The sequence below is a fragment of the Oryx dammah genome, unplaced genomic scaffold (genome assembly GCF_014754425.2).
Source record: "Oryx dammah isolate SB20612 unplaced genomic scaffold, SCBI_Odam_1.1 HiC_scaffold_19, whole genome shotgun sequence".
Classification (NCBI taxonomy): Eukaryota; Metazoa; Chordata; class Mammalia; order Artiodactyla; family Bovidae; genus Oryx; species Oryx dammah.
The window spans coordinates 28,180,109-28,193,693 of NW_024070203.1; the positions used below are offsets into that span (position 1 = coordinate 28,180,109).

At 45.4% G+C, this 13,585-nt stretch overlaps 1 protein-coding gene across 1 annotated transcript in view; it reads right to left on the reverse strand.

The window, feature by feature from the left end:
• The window catches only part of FER1L6 (fer-1 like family member 6), a 171,101-nt gene that overhangs the window by 124,715 nt on the left and 32,801 nt on the right, over nucleotides 1-13,585 (reverse strand). Inside the window, exons 2-3 of the mRNA XM_040261856.1 lie at nucleotides 7,348-7,386; nucleotides 2,522-2,604 (exon numbers count right to left, since the gene is read on the reverse strand). Of these exons, the coding sequence (XP_040117790.1) occupies nucleotides 2,522-2,604; nucleotides 7,348-7,386 (122 nt within the window). The remainder of the gene's footprint in view (nucleotides 1-2,521; nucleotides 2,605-7,347; nucleotides 7,387-13,585) is intronic.

Sequence of the window (13,585 nt, forward strand, 5' to 3'; positions counted from 1 at the left end):
CAAACGGAAGAGTCCCCCACAGGACTGTCCTCCCTCCAAACTATCCAGTGTCACCACTGTTTACCCAGAATCTGGCACAACACCCGACACTTAGAAGACGTGCCATTAATATTTGTTGAATGAATGATGATCGTGGAAAATACCTAACAACTACTCATTGGGGAACTAATTAATGGGTTCGTCCCTATGTTACAAGCTCAGTTGTGTCCCAGCTCTTTGAGACCCCATGGATTGCAGCCTGCCAGGCTCCTCTGTCCATGGGATTTTGCAGGCAACAATGCTGGAGAGGGCAACCACTCCCTCCTCCAGGGGATCTTCTGACCCAGGGATCAGATCCACGCCTCTTACGTCTCCCCCACTGTCAGGCAGGTTCTTTACCCTTGAGCCACCTGGAAGCCCTAATGATGGATGGGTCAAGTTTACTGGCATTTTACAAAATTAGGGCATGGCCATTAGGTCTCAAAATACACGGATGTAAGAGCCATAGACTTTGAGAATCTCTAAACACTCCACCCAGAGGAGCCCTAACTCCCCCAGTCATGCCAAGAAGGAAAGACCAACTTGTCCTCAGTTCCACAGACTCTGTTTTGTCAATCTGCAGGGTCAGGCCCTGGCCAGCAGGATGGAAACTATTTACTTTCCAGGAGAGGCCTGATTCCTCTTTGCCCTGTTTGCTCTGTGGGCTGAAGACTCGAATTAGAATGATCCATGGGAGCCAGGTCCTCTGAAACACCTGTGGTCAGCTGCCCTAAATCTCCACCAGCTTACTCTTTCCCTGCTGCACAGTCAGTGAGGGCTCCTCACTGGAGGCTGACCCACGGGGGAGGAAAGCCTGGGCTCTGGTGTGAGATGAACCCAGCCTCAGAAGCCAGTTTCTCCATCTATTGGTTGTGTAACCTTGAGCAAGCACTTACCCTCTCTGAACCTCTTCTAAAACGGGGGCAAAAGAATCTACATTTCAGAGCCACGAATAATGCATGTCAAGTCAAAAGCAGAAGGGGCTTATTCAATGTGTCAGAGATATTATTTTTCATAAGGTCCTTGAAGAAAGGAACTGTTTGTTTTTCAACCTTGTACCTCCAGGACTACTGTAGGGTCCTACTTAGGTTGTAATTTCAAGGACATCGGGAAGGACCCTAGAGTCTTTTCTACCCACTCCCTGATACCTTCTATTTCACCCAGTAGGCAAGTACTTCTCTTGAGCTTTAAACCTTGTTTCCACTTAAAATGTGATGCCTCTCCTGTCCCATCCAAGGATGACTTAATCATTATTATTATTAGCACTTCAGTATGATGAGTTCCCATATTTTTCTTTAGTAAGTTGGGTTTTACATGGGAGTGAGGAGTGGAGCTGGGGTTGGGGAAGGCAGAGATAAGGCTACTGGGCACCTACAGGAGACAGCAGTGAAGGTAAATGGTGGATCCCTCCAAGGAGACAAGGAGGGTGAAAATAAAGCAGACCCATTTTGGTTTAGAAATGGTCCAGAAAGCTGGCTTTGAACTGGCTGCTGTCAGGGCCACCCAGCATAAGTCTCCAGGCATCACCCTAGACCTGTCCACTGGAAGGAGTTGATCCTCATTGATTCAATACACTTGGCCATCTCCCTGATTTGGGGCCTGGCCTCCACCACAGTGGGTCACCTTGTAACTTGGGATTTTCTGCTTTTGGAAAAGGAAGTAGCCCATTCTAAGCGTAGAATATGCGAGAGTCTGAATTTGCATCCCAATGCCGTTGCTTCCTGGCTCTGTGCCCACCCTGGCCCCCCTCAAGGCTGGCGTCAGGGTCTGTGTAGCCCGCTGAGCCCTGTGATTAGAAGGATTTCGCTGTCCTTGGCTTAGTGCTCTGCAATCACCATCCAGCTATTCTTAATACGTTCTTGACAATGGCTTTGCGTTTTGGTTTTTCCACTGAGCCCTGCAATCCTGCAGCTGGTCTTTTCCACACTTCAAGTCTTCTCACTGCATCTCTGCGACCTCATTTGTGAAACTGGAATGACCGCACCTTCTGGCAGGATGATGGAGGGGTTAAATGAGTCCATGGATGGAAAACCTCCCCCAGAGCAGCTGCTGCCCTCCCACTGATTTTCATCATCTCACTTGCTTCTTCCCATGACCCGCACGGTCAGCTGAGCCCACACTCCAAACACTTATCAAAGGGAGAAGCTGGGACTTGGAGGTGCTGAGTGATTTATCCTGGGGCACAGAGCAAATCAGAGCAGAGCCCAGAGCCTGAGCTCTTCTGTCATTGCCTCCTTGTGGGGCAGGGAGGCGGGCGGGGGGGGGGGGTGCCTTTCATGGCCCAGCAGGTGTCCACCCACCAACTTGACTCAGCGACCAGATGACCCAGCACTAATGGGGATAGCCGTGGGTGCACACTTGGGGTTGGTAGGGTTTGAAGACCCAGACACAGTTCCCACTCACTCCCACGGAGAGTGAACCCCCTTCTCAGGCAAGTAGGGGTCAACTCTGGAGACCCACAAGCCCCAGGGTAGTGGTCCCTCCCCAACTCCCAAAGCCTCACCTTGGGCACCTTTGTTGGCTAGAATTAACCCCTTCTCTGCTTTATTCTTCTTCTTCTTCAGCTTTAGCCCAAACATCCCTTTTCTGGAACCAAAAAAAAAAGGAAGAAAAACTAAAAAATACAGTAATAGTAACTTTGGCTCATTCAGACAACGTTAAAAGAAAATAAACACACACACACACTGAGTTTTTCTGGAAACTGACCATCCTCCTCATCCACCCTGGAAGGGCATTAAAAGACAAGTGTCAAGGGAATTCCCGGTGGTTCAGTGGTTAAGACTCAGCACTGTAACTGCTGGGGCCCAGGTTCGATCCTTGGGGGGAACTAAGATCCAACAAGCTGTGCAGCACAACCAAAAAAATAAAACCCACAAGTGTCATGATGACCCAACACACTCTCCAGATAGGTCTGCTTTTGCAGAAACCGTGAAATACCACCTGAACAGAAATCATGAGATCCACCTAGAACCACACTTAAAAGATAGCACTAGCTGTTTTAACCTCCATTTCTCTTTTCTCACCTATTCCAGGCACTCAAAACAAATGATATCATTTAATCAACACAGCAACCCTCACCTACCCATCTTACAGATGAACAACCAAGGCTCAGAGAGAGTAGATAATGTTTCTAAGGTCACACAACCCCTAAGTATCAGAGCTACCCCTGGAGCCGGGTCTGCTTGATGTCAGAGCCCAGACTCTAACCACTGAGAAGCCTGAGCCTGCTGATTCCCCTAAGCATAATAAAACACCCTCTCCACAGCCAAGCTCTCAGACCATTTACAAGGGCAAGCAGTCCTGGGATTTATTGAGGCCACGCCACAAGTACACAGCTCAGCTGACATATGGTATTTGCCCAGAATGTCAGCCACTATCATTATTATTATTATTAGCCAAGAGCAGGAATCCATTTGGGGGCCTCCTTCTCAACTCAAGGCTTTCCTGGTGGCTCAGCCAGTAAAGAATCTTCCTGCAATGAGGGAGACTCAGGTTCAATCCCTGGGTCAGGAAGATCCCCTGGAGAAGTGAATGGCTACCCACTCAATTATCCTTGCCTAAGAATTCCATGGAGAGAGGAGTCTGACAGACTACAGTCCACAGGGTCACAAAGAGTCAGACACGACTAAGTGACTAACACTTTCACTGTTCTCAGCCCAGGAAAGGGCCCAGTCTGCTGTCTACAGCTGATATCAGGAGCATCCTGACTCTCTGCTGGCCTCCTTAGAGAACCCCTCTCTGGAGCTGCATGGAAGGGTGGCAAGTCAGAAAAAGTCCTAGCCTTGCATCGGGCAGGCTGATGGGGCGGCCCATAGAGGAGGGAAGAAGAGGAGCAGGGACAGAAGGGAGGAGAGAGCAGCAAAGCTCACACCCTTTCAGGGAGCATCTTGCAGTCCTGGAGCAACACAAGGACAGTGAAGGAACCAAGGAAGCTTTCCCTTTCGATGACATATTTAGGACTCATGAGGGGGTGAACTGCAGTAGCCAAGTTTAGGGCCTCCACAGCCAGACTCCCTGGGTTCTAAACCCATCTCTGCCTCCTTGAACAGGTCACTTAACCTCTCTATACTCCTGGGTCCTCATGTGTAAATGAGATAACAGACGTAAAGCATTTAGCCCAGTACCTGGAACATACTAGTTGCTCAGTAAATGTTAATTATTCTCATTATTTGAAATGATAGAGTTAGGACCAATGAGAAGAAGCAACTAGGAGACAGATGTCCCCTCCATTCACTTCTGTGCTTATTTATTCTTTTTCATCCTGCTTTGATCCAGATGAGGAATTAAGGAGCCTTCCTTGTTGGCACTGTCTGAACAGTGAATGAACTGCACTGGGTTGGAGTGAGTTCCCTGTTCCTGGGTGTGTGCAAGCAGGTACCTGAGAACCACTAGTGAAGGAAGCTATAGAGAGGACAAACATCGAAATTCAGTGGGGGAGGGAGACTGGCCTAAGGAACCTGGTTGGGGGTGGGGGGGCGGTGAGCCTTCGAGACCCTGAAATACAGTAAAATGGAAACAGTAGGCTCCAGAACCACCCAGACATGGGTGGATTGGACAAGTCACAGCAATTCTTGGAGCCAGTTTCCCCCAGGGTACAATGGAGATACATAACAAGGTACATTCTTCACAGGATTGTTCTAAGAATAAAAAGGAGTAAGTAAGCAAAATACCTAGGACAGTGTCCAGGATATAAAGAGTATTAAAACATACCCTTTTTGGAGGTAGTATTTTTCCCACTTTGATATGCCATCAGCTGTGATAAGGACACCCTTTTACATCTCCCAGGAATCTTAGGTACACCAGGGAAATCTCTCTTTCCTGAAACTCTTGGAGAAAATTTCCAATAATAGTTTCACCTTTCCTGTTTTCAAAGGAGAGTTACCCAGCAGAGGTACCATGGCCAGCGCTTTCCAAACCCTGAATTGCCACTGTGTTCCCCAAGGGCTCACTGCCTGTGATCATTTCATAGAGGCAGAAGCAATGTTCCTGGGAACCTGGCCAGCAAGCTCGCAGATGACTTGAGTAGACTGAGTTATTTCCATTCGGTAACAGGAAGTTGCTACCAATAAATAAGAGTGCCTACCAGAGGGAGACTGAATACACCTTTAGGGAGCAGAAGCGTTCATCAGGGATGGCCTCAGCATTCTGAACTCTCCCATGGGGCAGCTGGGGACTGAGGCATCGGGGCACATCTTAGGCTGCTATCGTGGGCATGGGAGGAGGGAGAGGTGTCCCACCTCTTAGAATAGGCAATCCATGTGGCAGACTTCACTGTTGTCTTATTTTAAAGAAATTGCCACAGTCTCCCCAGCCTTGAGCAACCGCCACCCTGACAGAGCAGTCATCAGCCATTAACACTGAGACAAGACTCTCCACCAGAAAAAAAGATTACCACTCACTGAATGCTCAGCATCTTTTTTCAGCAATAAACTATTATTTTTAGCAATAAAGTATTTTTAAATTAAGGTACATGCACTCTTTAAGACATAATGCTTTTGCACACTACAGTATAGTATAAACACCTCCTAACCCTCCCCCCCACTTTGTTTTTTGGCTGCACCACGCAGCTGGCTGGATTTTATTTGCTTGACCAGGGATTGAACGCAGACTCTTGGAAGTGAGAGTCTGGACCACTGGACCACCAGAGAATTCCCTGAACACCTTTTAGATGCATTAGAAAACTGAAAAATCCACACAATTCTTTTAATTATAATATCCAATTTAGGGCTTTCCTAGTGGCTCAGTGGTAAAGAATCTGCCTGAGACAGGCACCCCTACCCCTTAAAACCAAAAGCTCTTAACTCTGCTGTCTATTAGCCACACCTAGGAGGTTTGAAATATGCCAACATCCGGAACCACCCTCAGAGATTTTTAATTGATTTGGGGGAAGAATCAGTTTTGAGAAGATCACAGCTCAGAACCCCTGCAGAGGAAGTCAGAATGCTTCTAGTAATGCCCAAGGAATTGACAACCCACTCTGCTCTCTGGAAGGGGGCTGATGTTTGTTTCACAAACACATATGGTTGTTTGCCTGGAACCCTGAGTCAGTCCTCAAGGATACTCCCAGCATGATGCCCAGTGTGAAAAGGCTTCTTGATGAAAGTTGATTTCTCCTCCTCAGCCACATGACATCCACAGTAGAGAGAGGACACAGCTCACCAAACTAGAAAGATCGAGTCACTGGCAGATCAGGCAGCAGAGGGTAAACTGGAGACACAGAACCCAGCTCAGGACCCAGCTTGACCCCACCTGTTAGCTCCAGAATCGGGCTGGATGCTTAACTCAGATGAGCTTGTTTCATTCACATATAACACAGTATTTCTTATCTAACCACAGGGTGATGTTTAAAAAGGACACAATGCTTAGACAAAGCAAAATGTGCTATGAAATGAAGTGAAAGTTGCTCAATCATGTCCAACTCTTTGCGACCCCCTGGACTATAGAGTCCATGGAATTCTCTAGGCCAGAATACTGGAGTGGGTAGCCTTTCCCTTTTCTAAGGGATATTCCCAATCCAGGTATTGAACCCCGGTCTCCAGCATTACAGGCGGATTCTTTACCAGCTTAGCCACAGGGGAAGCCCAGGAATAAGGAATTGTATAACCTATCCCTTCTCCAGTGGATCTTCCCGACCCAAGAATCGAACCAGGGTCTCCTGCATTGCAGGCGGATTCTTTACCAACTGAGCTATCAGGGAAGCCCTAAATGTGCTATAGATTATTACTATTTTCTTGATGACAAGAAAACATGCTACAATATTCCCCTGAGTTAAAAATTTTTTAAACATACTTTGACACTCACCATGTTCCATGAAATACCAGGTTATACACATTAGCTCTTTGGATCCCCAGAATATACCATGCATGAGACAGATGCTATTATTACCCATTTTTACAAACAAGAGGTTGTCAGGGGCCTCGAGGGGTGGGATTCAGGGAGGGAGACTCAAGAGGAAAGGGATATATGCATACATATAGTTGACGCATGTTGTAGTAGAGCAGAGACTAACACAACATTGTAAAGCAAGTATACTTCAATTTAAGAGATATATTTATAACACAAATAAAATTAAATTTTAAAAAAGAGGATGCCAGTGGTTTCCAGTCAATATATTGGGATCAGCCAGTAACTCAAGAAGAATTGCCTGGTACGTCTTCAAGGCAGCTGCCATCACCCACCCACCTCCAGTGTGCCAAGGTTTCCATCATGGGAACCCCACCACGTACACTTCTAAAAAAGGATGCGCGTCTCTGGCTTAGGGTCTATGGAATCTCCCCCAAGGGCCACCCAAAGATAAGTCAAGAGATGCACAGAAATGTCTGTACCCACCTGGCCTCCTCAGGGTGAAAGCTACCATGACTCCGATATCTGCGTCCAAACAATGAGAGCATTAAACAGTGTGTGTATTTAACACGCTTCTGCTCATCTGTTCAAGGTGGTGTCTCTCCACGTGGACCCCAGGGCTCATGCAGGCAGGGAGGCAGCCAGCCCAGCACACAGAAAGAGGAGCCGGGCAACTGGAGTTCGAGTCTCATCTACGTCACTTTCTGACCACGTCTCTGGGGCCGGCCATGGGACTTTGAGCTCCAGGCTCCTCTTCTGCAGGAAGTGGCAATAAAGTTCACTTTGCCTTTCTCATGGAGGTGCGGTGTGTGTGACCTCCTTGAACCCTCATGCTGCACTGTTAAAAGTTCTACAAATAACTACTTTACGGTCATGTCCACAGCTCAGGGGAGCCGGGGTTAGGAAATGGCTCACAACCATGGTCTCTATGTAGTTTTCTACTCGTCACCAGATCCCTCTTCTAGAATCATCTTTTCTACCTTCAGTGAAGAATAGAAGCAGCTCAGGCCAAGAGGCCAAACACTAAGTTAATTGCATCAATGGGTGTGACCAGTCCAGGCCCTTCTCACTCTTCTTCCCATCTAAGAGGACTCAGGTCCTCTGCACCTCACCCTCCAAACACAATCATAACATCCAGTATAGAAAAAATTGTTTGATTTGTGAATTTCTATATGTATAACCATTGAAAATGTTTTAATATATATATATTTGAAAAATATACTACATTTAATATATTGTTTAATAAATTTCCTTTATCAAAAGAATGGATTTGCAGGTAATCAGGTCTATCTTAAAAAACAAAACAAAATCAAGCTTCATCACCATTTTGAGGTTATTATAGAGCCTTGAGTAAGTTTCTAGCTGCCTATTGGAAATACCTTCTTGGGTACATGCTCTCTGTATACTCATCTTACTTCTAAGACTGGCATAGATTTATTAAAGGCAAGCCAGCAAACACAGAAATAGCTATAATGTGGGTTTTGACAGAAGACTGTGAAAATATAAATTCACATGACATCCTGCCTTGTCAAGACTGAAACTTTTCTTCCCCTCTCTCTATGATCTGCCCATTAATATTCTCCTGATCATATCCTATTTGTTCAGAGCAACGATGATCAACTTCGGTGGTACATCAGGTTCTTGTTGAAGAGCCTTCTAAAACTCTTTCACACACTGTGGTCAGATCCCATCCCAGAGAGCCTGATTTCATTGGTCAGAGTGGGGCCAAGGTACAGTATTCTTTTAAGTTCCCCAGGTGATTCTGAAGTGCAGCAGGGTTTCAAACCCCTATGGCTGTTATCAGTGCTGATGAGCTGTGTTCTCAGAGACAAGGTTTGTATTTTTTAAGGAAGTTCAAAGATAATTTTTTAACCAGCAGGAACAATACCATTTAGGAAATTCAGAGTACTTAGTGAATTTATTTGGGTAGGCTGGGTGAATTTTATTGTCCAGTCTCAACTCCTCTTCCACTCAACCTTCATCCCAACAATTAGCCCATAGAATTGGTTGTCTTCTCTAATTCTGCATGGGATCAGCTCAGTCTTGATGGAACTGAGTCCTTCAGTTTAAGAGAGAAGGGTCAGTCCTCTATTGGGTCTGAGATGTCCCAGGCAATGAACTGAATAGATGCAGTGTGTTCGTGCCTGCTAAGTCGCTTCAGTCATGTCAAACTCTTTGCAACCCCATGGACTATAGCCCACTAGGCTCCTTTGTCCATGGGATTCTCCAGGCAAGAATTCTGGAATGGGTTGCCACGCCCTCTTTCAGGGGCTCTTCCTGAGCCATGGATCGAACTCCGTGTCTCATGTCTCCTGCATTGGAAGGCAGGTTCTTTACCGCTAGTGCCACCTGGGAAGCCTGAGTAGATGGAGAACTGATTCCCAGTCTGGTGGGAAACACTCCTTTTTTGCCTACTGTAATATGGAATCTCCCACCGTGTTGAGGTAAACAGATGTTTCTCTGGTAGGCCCTCATTTTGTATATTCCAGCCCCATCAGCCATCACAATGAGATTCAGATATCACCAGCTCAGCAGATTGTCACTAAAAACCTTGCTATTTCACCTGCCAGAGTCTAGGAAATGCCCCTCCAAGGATGCTAACGAATCCTCCCTCCTGTGGTTTCTCTGAGCCAAGGTTGACTCTGGAATAATCTGGAGTCACATTGGGTAGAACCATCCCAGGTTAAGCCAGTCTCTGACAGTCCTTCAGAAACCCTTGCCAAAAACTCGAGGGCAAAGTGGTAGGCGGTGCTGTTGTAGGTCTGTTCCAGGAAAATGGAGACTTTTTCCTCGCATGCCTCTCACTCACCCTGCAGCACACCAAGAGCACCCACTACTGAGGCCATCTTCCAAGGGTTGGAGGAACCTTTTTAACCAATGGCCACTAGCCTCCACCCTCTCTTGTTCCTCCTCCTCTCTAGCTAAGATCAGTGTAGGAGCGGGTTGGCTGGAGAGCAAGGAAAATAGAGAAACAAATTTGGCAGGTCATGTCATTGACTCGGTATACTTAGGCTGCTAGACACCCCTGGCCCCAAGCTTTCTCTTTCCTGGGTCCCTAAGAAAAGGTTCATTTTTATTTCATCCTCTTCATATGCTGGCTAATCAGAGCCCTGATCTCTGTTCTCCTAAAGATAAAAGGATCTAAGTCCCAAATAGACTTATTTAGAACAAGCATCTCTCTCTCCCTATGTCCCAGCATAAATCAGTCTTCAAGCTTCCACCCTTTTGAGACTTCCATCTTTTCTTTACTCCCTAAAATTTCCTTTTCTCATCTATCCCCTGAGTATCTTTTGGCACAATGATAACAGTATGGCATCCACTGGTTGGCATGTTTCTCTCCGGTCATGTTAAAGGTTTCTGTTCCTATGTGGTCTTCCCCTCTTTTGAGTCAGCTTTCCTGCAAAACATTTGTATTCTGCTTTCTGCTCCTACTACAGGTGGAAGTAAGTCACTGAGGCAGAGATTCTTATCCCTGCATGCAGCTGGGTGGGTGAGTCCCTCTGAGTCACAGTGAAGTATATGAAAATCGATCTGGATTCCACTCCATTCAGCTTCCTCTGATCTACCTTTGCCAGCAGTAAAGGTGATATGTTGATCCCAATTTGCCACATGGGTCTATTTCTCAATGGTTTTGAACATAACAGGGAAAGAGAAACATACAGTTATAACCTTAAGAAAACCAACAGACTGACGTATAAAGATTTTGTTATAGGTGAGAATCATTCAACTCCATAATGGGCAAAGAGAGGATCTCTAAAATTCCTTTTGAGTCTCATTTTATTGGTGTAATGGACACCAAAGACAGCAGGATGGGTGCTATATTAAATTAAATAATTAAATTAAATCTTCCCTTTGTAGGATTCTCTGAGCCTTTAATATGCTGACCTTCATCATGACTTTCCAAAGAGAGTGATAGAGTATTCAGATTTTTCTACATGAATTGGACCACATCTTTATCATAAAACATCTAATAATAAACAGCACCATTTGGGACACCCAGAGAAGATGAGCAGCTACCACGTAAGAGCCTTTGAGGAGGAAGAGAACCCAGAGCATCCCTCGCTCACATTCCCGCCTTGCAGCCACCCTACTCAGACTCTCATACAAACCTCACTCTAACTTGGCCTTTCAGGATCCATTCTTTCTCCTTCCTGCAAACTAATCTCCATTCTGAAGCCATCTTTGCACACTAGAAGAGCATAGAACTTCCTTAATAAGATAAAGAATATCTACCTAAATCCTAGAGGTAATATCACATCAATGATAAATATTAAAAGACTTTCTCTAAGATTTTAAAAAAAGGATGCAAAGATGTTTGCTGTCAAGACATAGAGAACAGACTTGTGAACACAACAGTGGAGGAAGAGGGTGGCACAGATTGAGAGAGTAGTGTTAACTGCAAGGAGATCCAACCAGTCCATTCTAAAGGAGATCAGCCCTGGAATTTCTTTGGAAGGAATGATGCTAAAGCGGAAACTCCAGTACTTTGGCCACCTCATGCGAAGAGTTGGCTCATTGGAAACGACGCTGATGCTGGGAGGGATTGGGGGCAGGAGGAGAAGGGGACGACAGAGGATGAGATGGCTGGATGGCATCATTGACTCAATGGACGTGAGTCTGAGTGAACTCCGGGAGTTGGTGATGGACAGGGAGGCCTGGCGTGCTGTGATTCATGGGGTTGCAAAGAGTCGGACACGACTGAGCGACTGAAATGAAATGAACTGAACCATATACAAAATAGCCAGCCAGTGGGAAGTTTCTGTACAACACAGGGAGCTCAACTCTGTGCACTGTGATAACCTAGAGGGGTGGGATGGGGTGGGGTGGGAGGGAGGTTCAAGAGGGAGGGAACATATGTATACTTATGGCTGACTCACGTTGTTGTATGGCAGAAATCAACACACATTTTAAGGCAATTATCCTCCAATTAAAAAAAAGATGTTTGCTATCAGCCCTTCCAACACTGTACTTGAGGCCCTCCCTTAACAGTTCAATAAAGTTTGATTCATTGAATTAATAAGTGGAGAAATCCCTTGAAGTCCAGTGGTTAGGACTCCTTGCTTTCAAGGCTGAGAGCCTGGGCAGGGAACTAAGACCCCACAAACCACGTAGCCAGTCAAAAAATAAATAAATAAAGTTGAATTAATAAGTGAATTCAGTAGGTCATCTAGAAACAAGGTCAATTTTTTAAAAATCTATTGTACATTCCCATATCAATAATAAGGGGATTCTCTCATAGCTCAGTTGGTAAAGAATCTGCCTGCAATGCAGGAGACCTGGGCTTGATTCCTGCATGGGAAAGATCCCCTGGAGAAGGAAACAGCAACCCACTCCAGTATTCTTGCCTAGAAAATCCCATGGACAGAGGAGTCTGGAGGGTTACAGTTCATGGGGTCGCTAGAGTTGGACACAATTTAGCAAGTAAACCACCACCACCACCATACCAACAACAAACTATTAACTAAAATTATAAATAAAAGATATCATAAGAGCATCAAAAGATTTAAAAACCTGGGAATAAACCTAAGAAATATGAGCAAGATTTCTATACCAGAAATTACAAAATAAGATCAGTGAAGGGATACTCCATGGTCATAGATGTAAAAATGCAATATTGGAAAGATGTAAAACCTCCCTAACTTAATAGAGATTACTATTTATCCACTTGTGAAATTTTTCAAGTCATACATTTATAATTTGTGTGTGTATTTTATGTGTATGTGTCAAGCGTCAGGAAGATCATCTGGTGAAGGAAATGGAAACCCACTCCAGTACTCTTGCCTGGAAAATCCCATGGACAGAGGATCCTGATGGGCTACAGTCCATAGGACTGCACAGTTGGACACAACTTAGCAGCTAAAGAACAACAATATGCTCCAACAAAATGCTTCACTTTTTAAAAACATAGATTTTGGGATCCAAAGTCTTGGCTTTGATTATCAGCTCTGCTGCTGCTAAGTCGCTTCAGTCGTGTCTGACTCTGTGCGACCCCATAGACGGCAGCCAACCAGGCTCCTCTGTCCCTGGGATTCTCCAGGCAGGAATACTAAAGTGGGTTGCCATTTCCTTCTCCAATGCATGCATGCATGCTAAGTTGCTTCAGTCGTGTCCGACTCTGTGCGACCCAATGGACAGCAGCCCACCAGGCTCCTCTGTCCACAGGATTCTCTAGGCAAGAGTACTGGAGTGGGTTGCCATTTCCTTCTCCAGATTATCAGCTCAGCCACCTGCTAATTATTGAAACTTGAGCAAATCTTTAAGCTTTCTGCACCTCAGTTCTTTTTCTTTTTAGATCCTTTTTTTCTTTTTTTGGATGTGGACCATTTTTAAAGTCTTTATTGAATTTGTTACAACATTGCTTCTGTTTTTTGTTTGTTTGTTTGTCTTGGTTTTTGGGCCCTGAGGCAGGTGGGGTCTCGGCTTCCCAGCCAGGGATCAGACACACATCCCTTGCACTGAAAGGTGAGGTGTTAACCCCTGGACTGCCAGGAAAGTCTCTGCACCTGTTTCTTCATCTATAAATTAGAGGATAAGTTATGCCTCTCTTAGATAGCTGACATGAAGATCAAATAATATAAAACATACAACATTCTATTTGTAAACACAGAAGTGCTATATGGTATGGCTATTGCTGTTTAGTGGCTAAATTGTGTCTGACTCTTTGCAATCCTACGGACTGTGACCCACTAGGCTCCTTTGTCCCTGAGATTTCCCAGACAAGAAT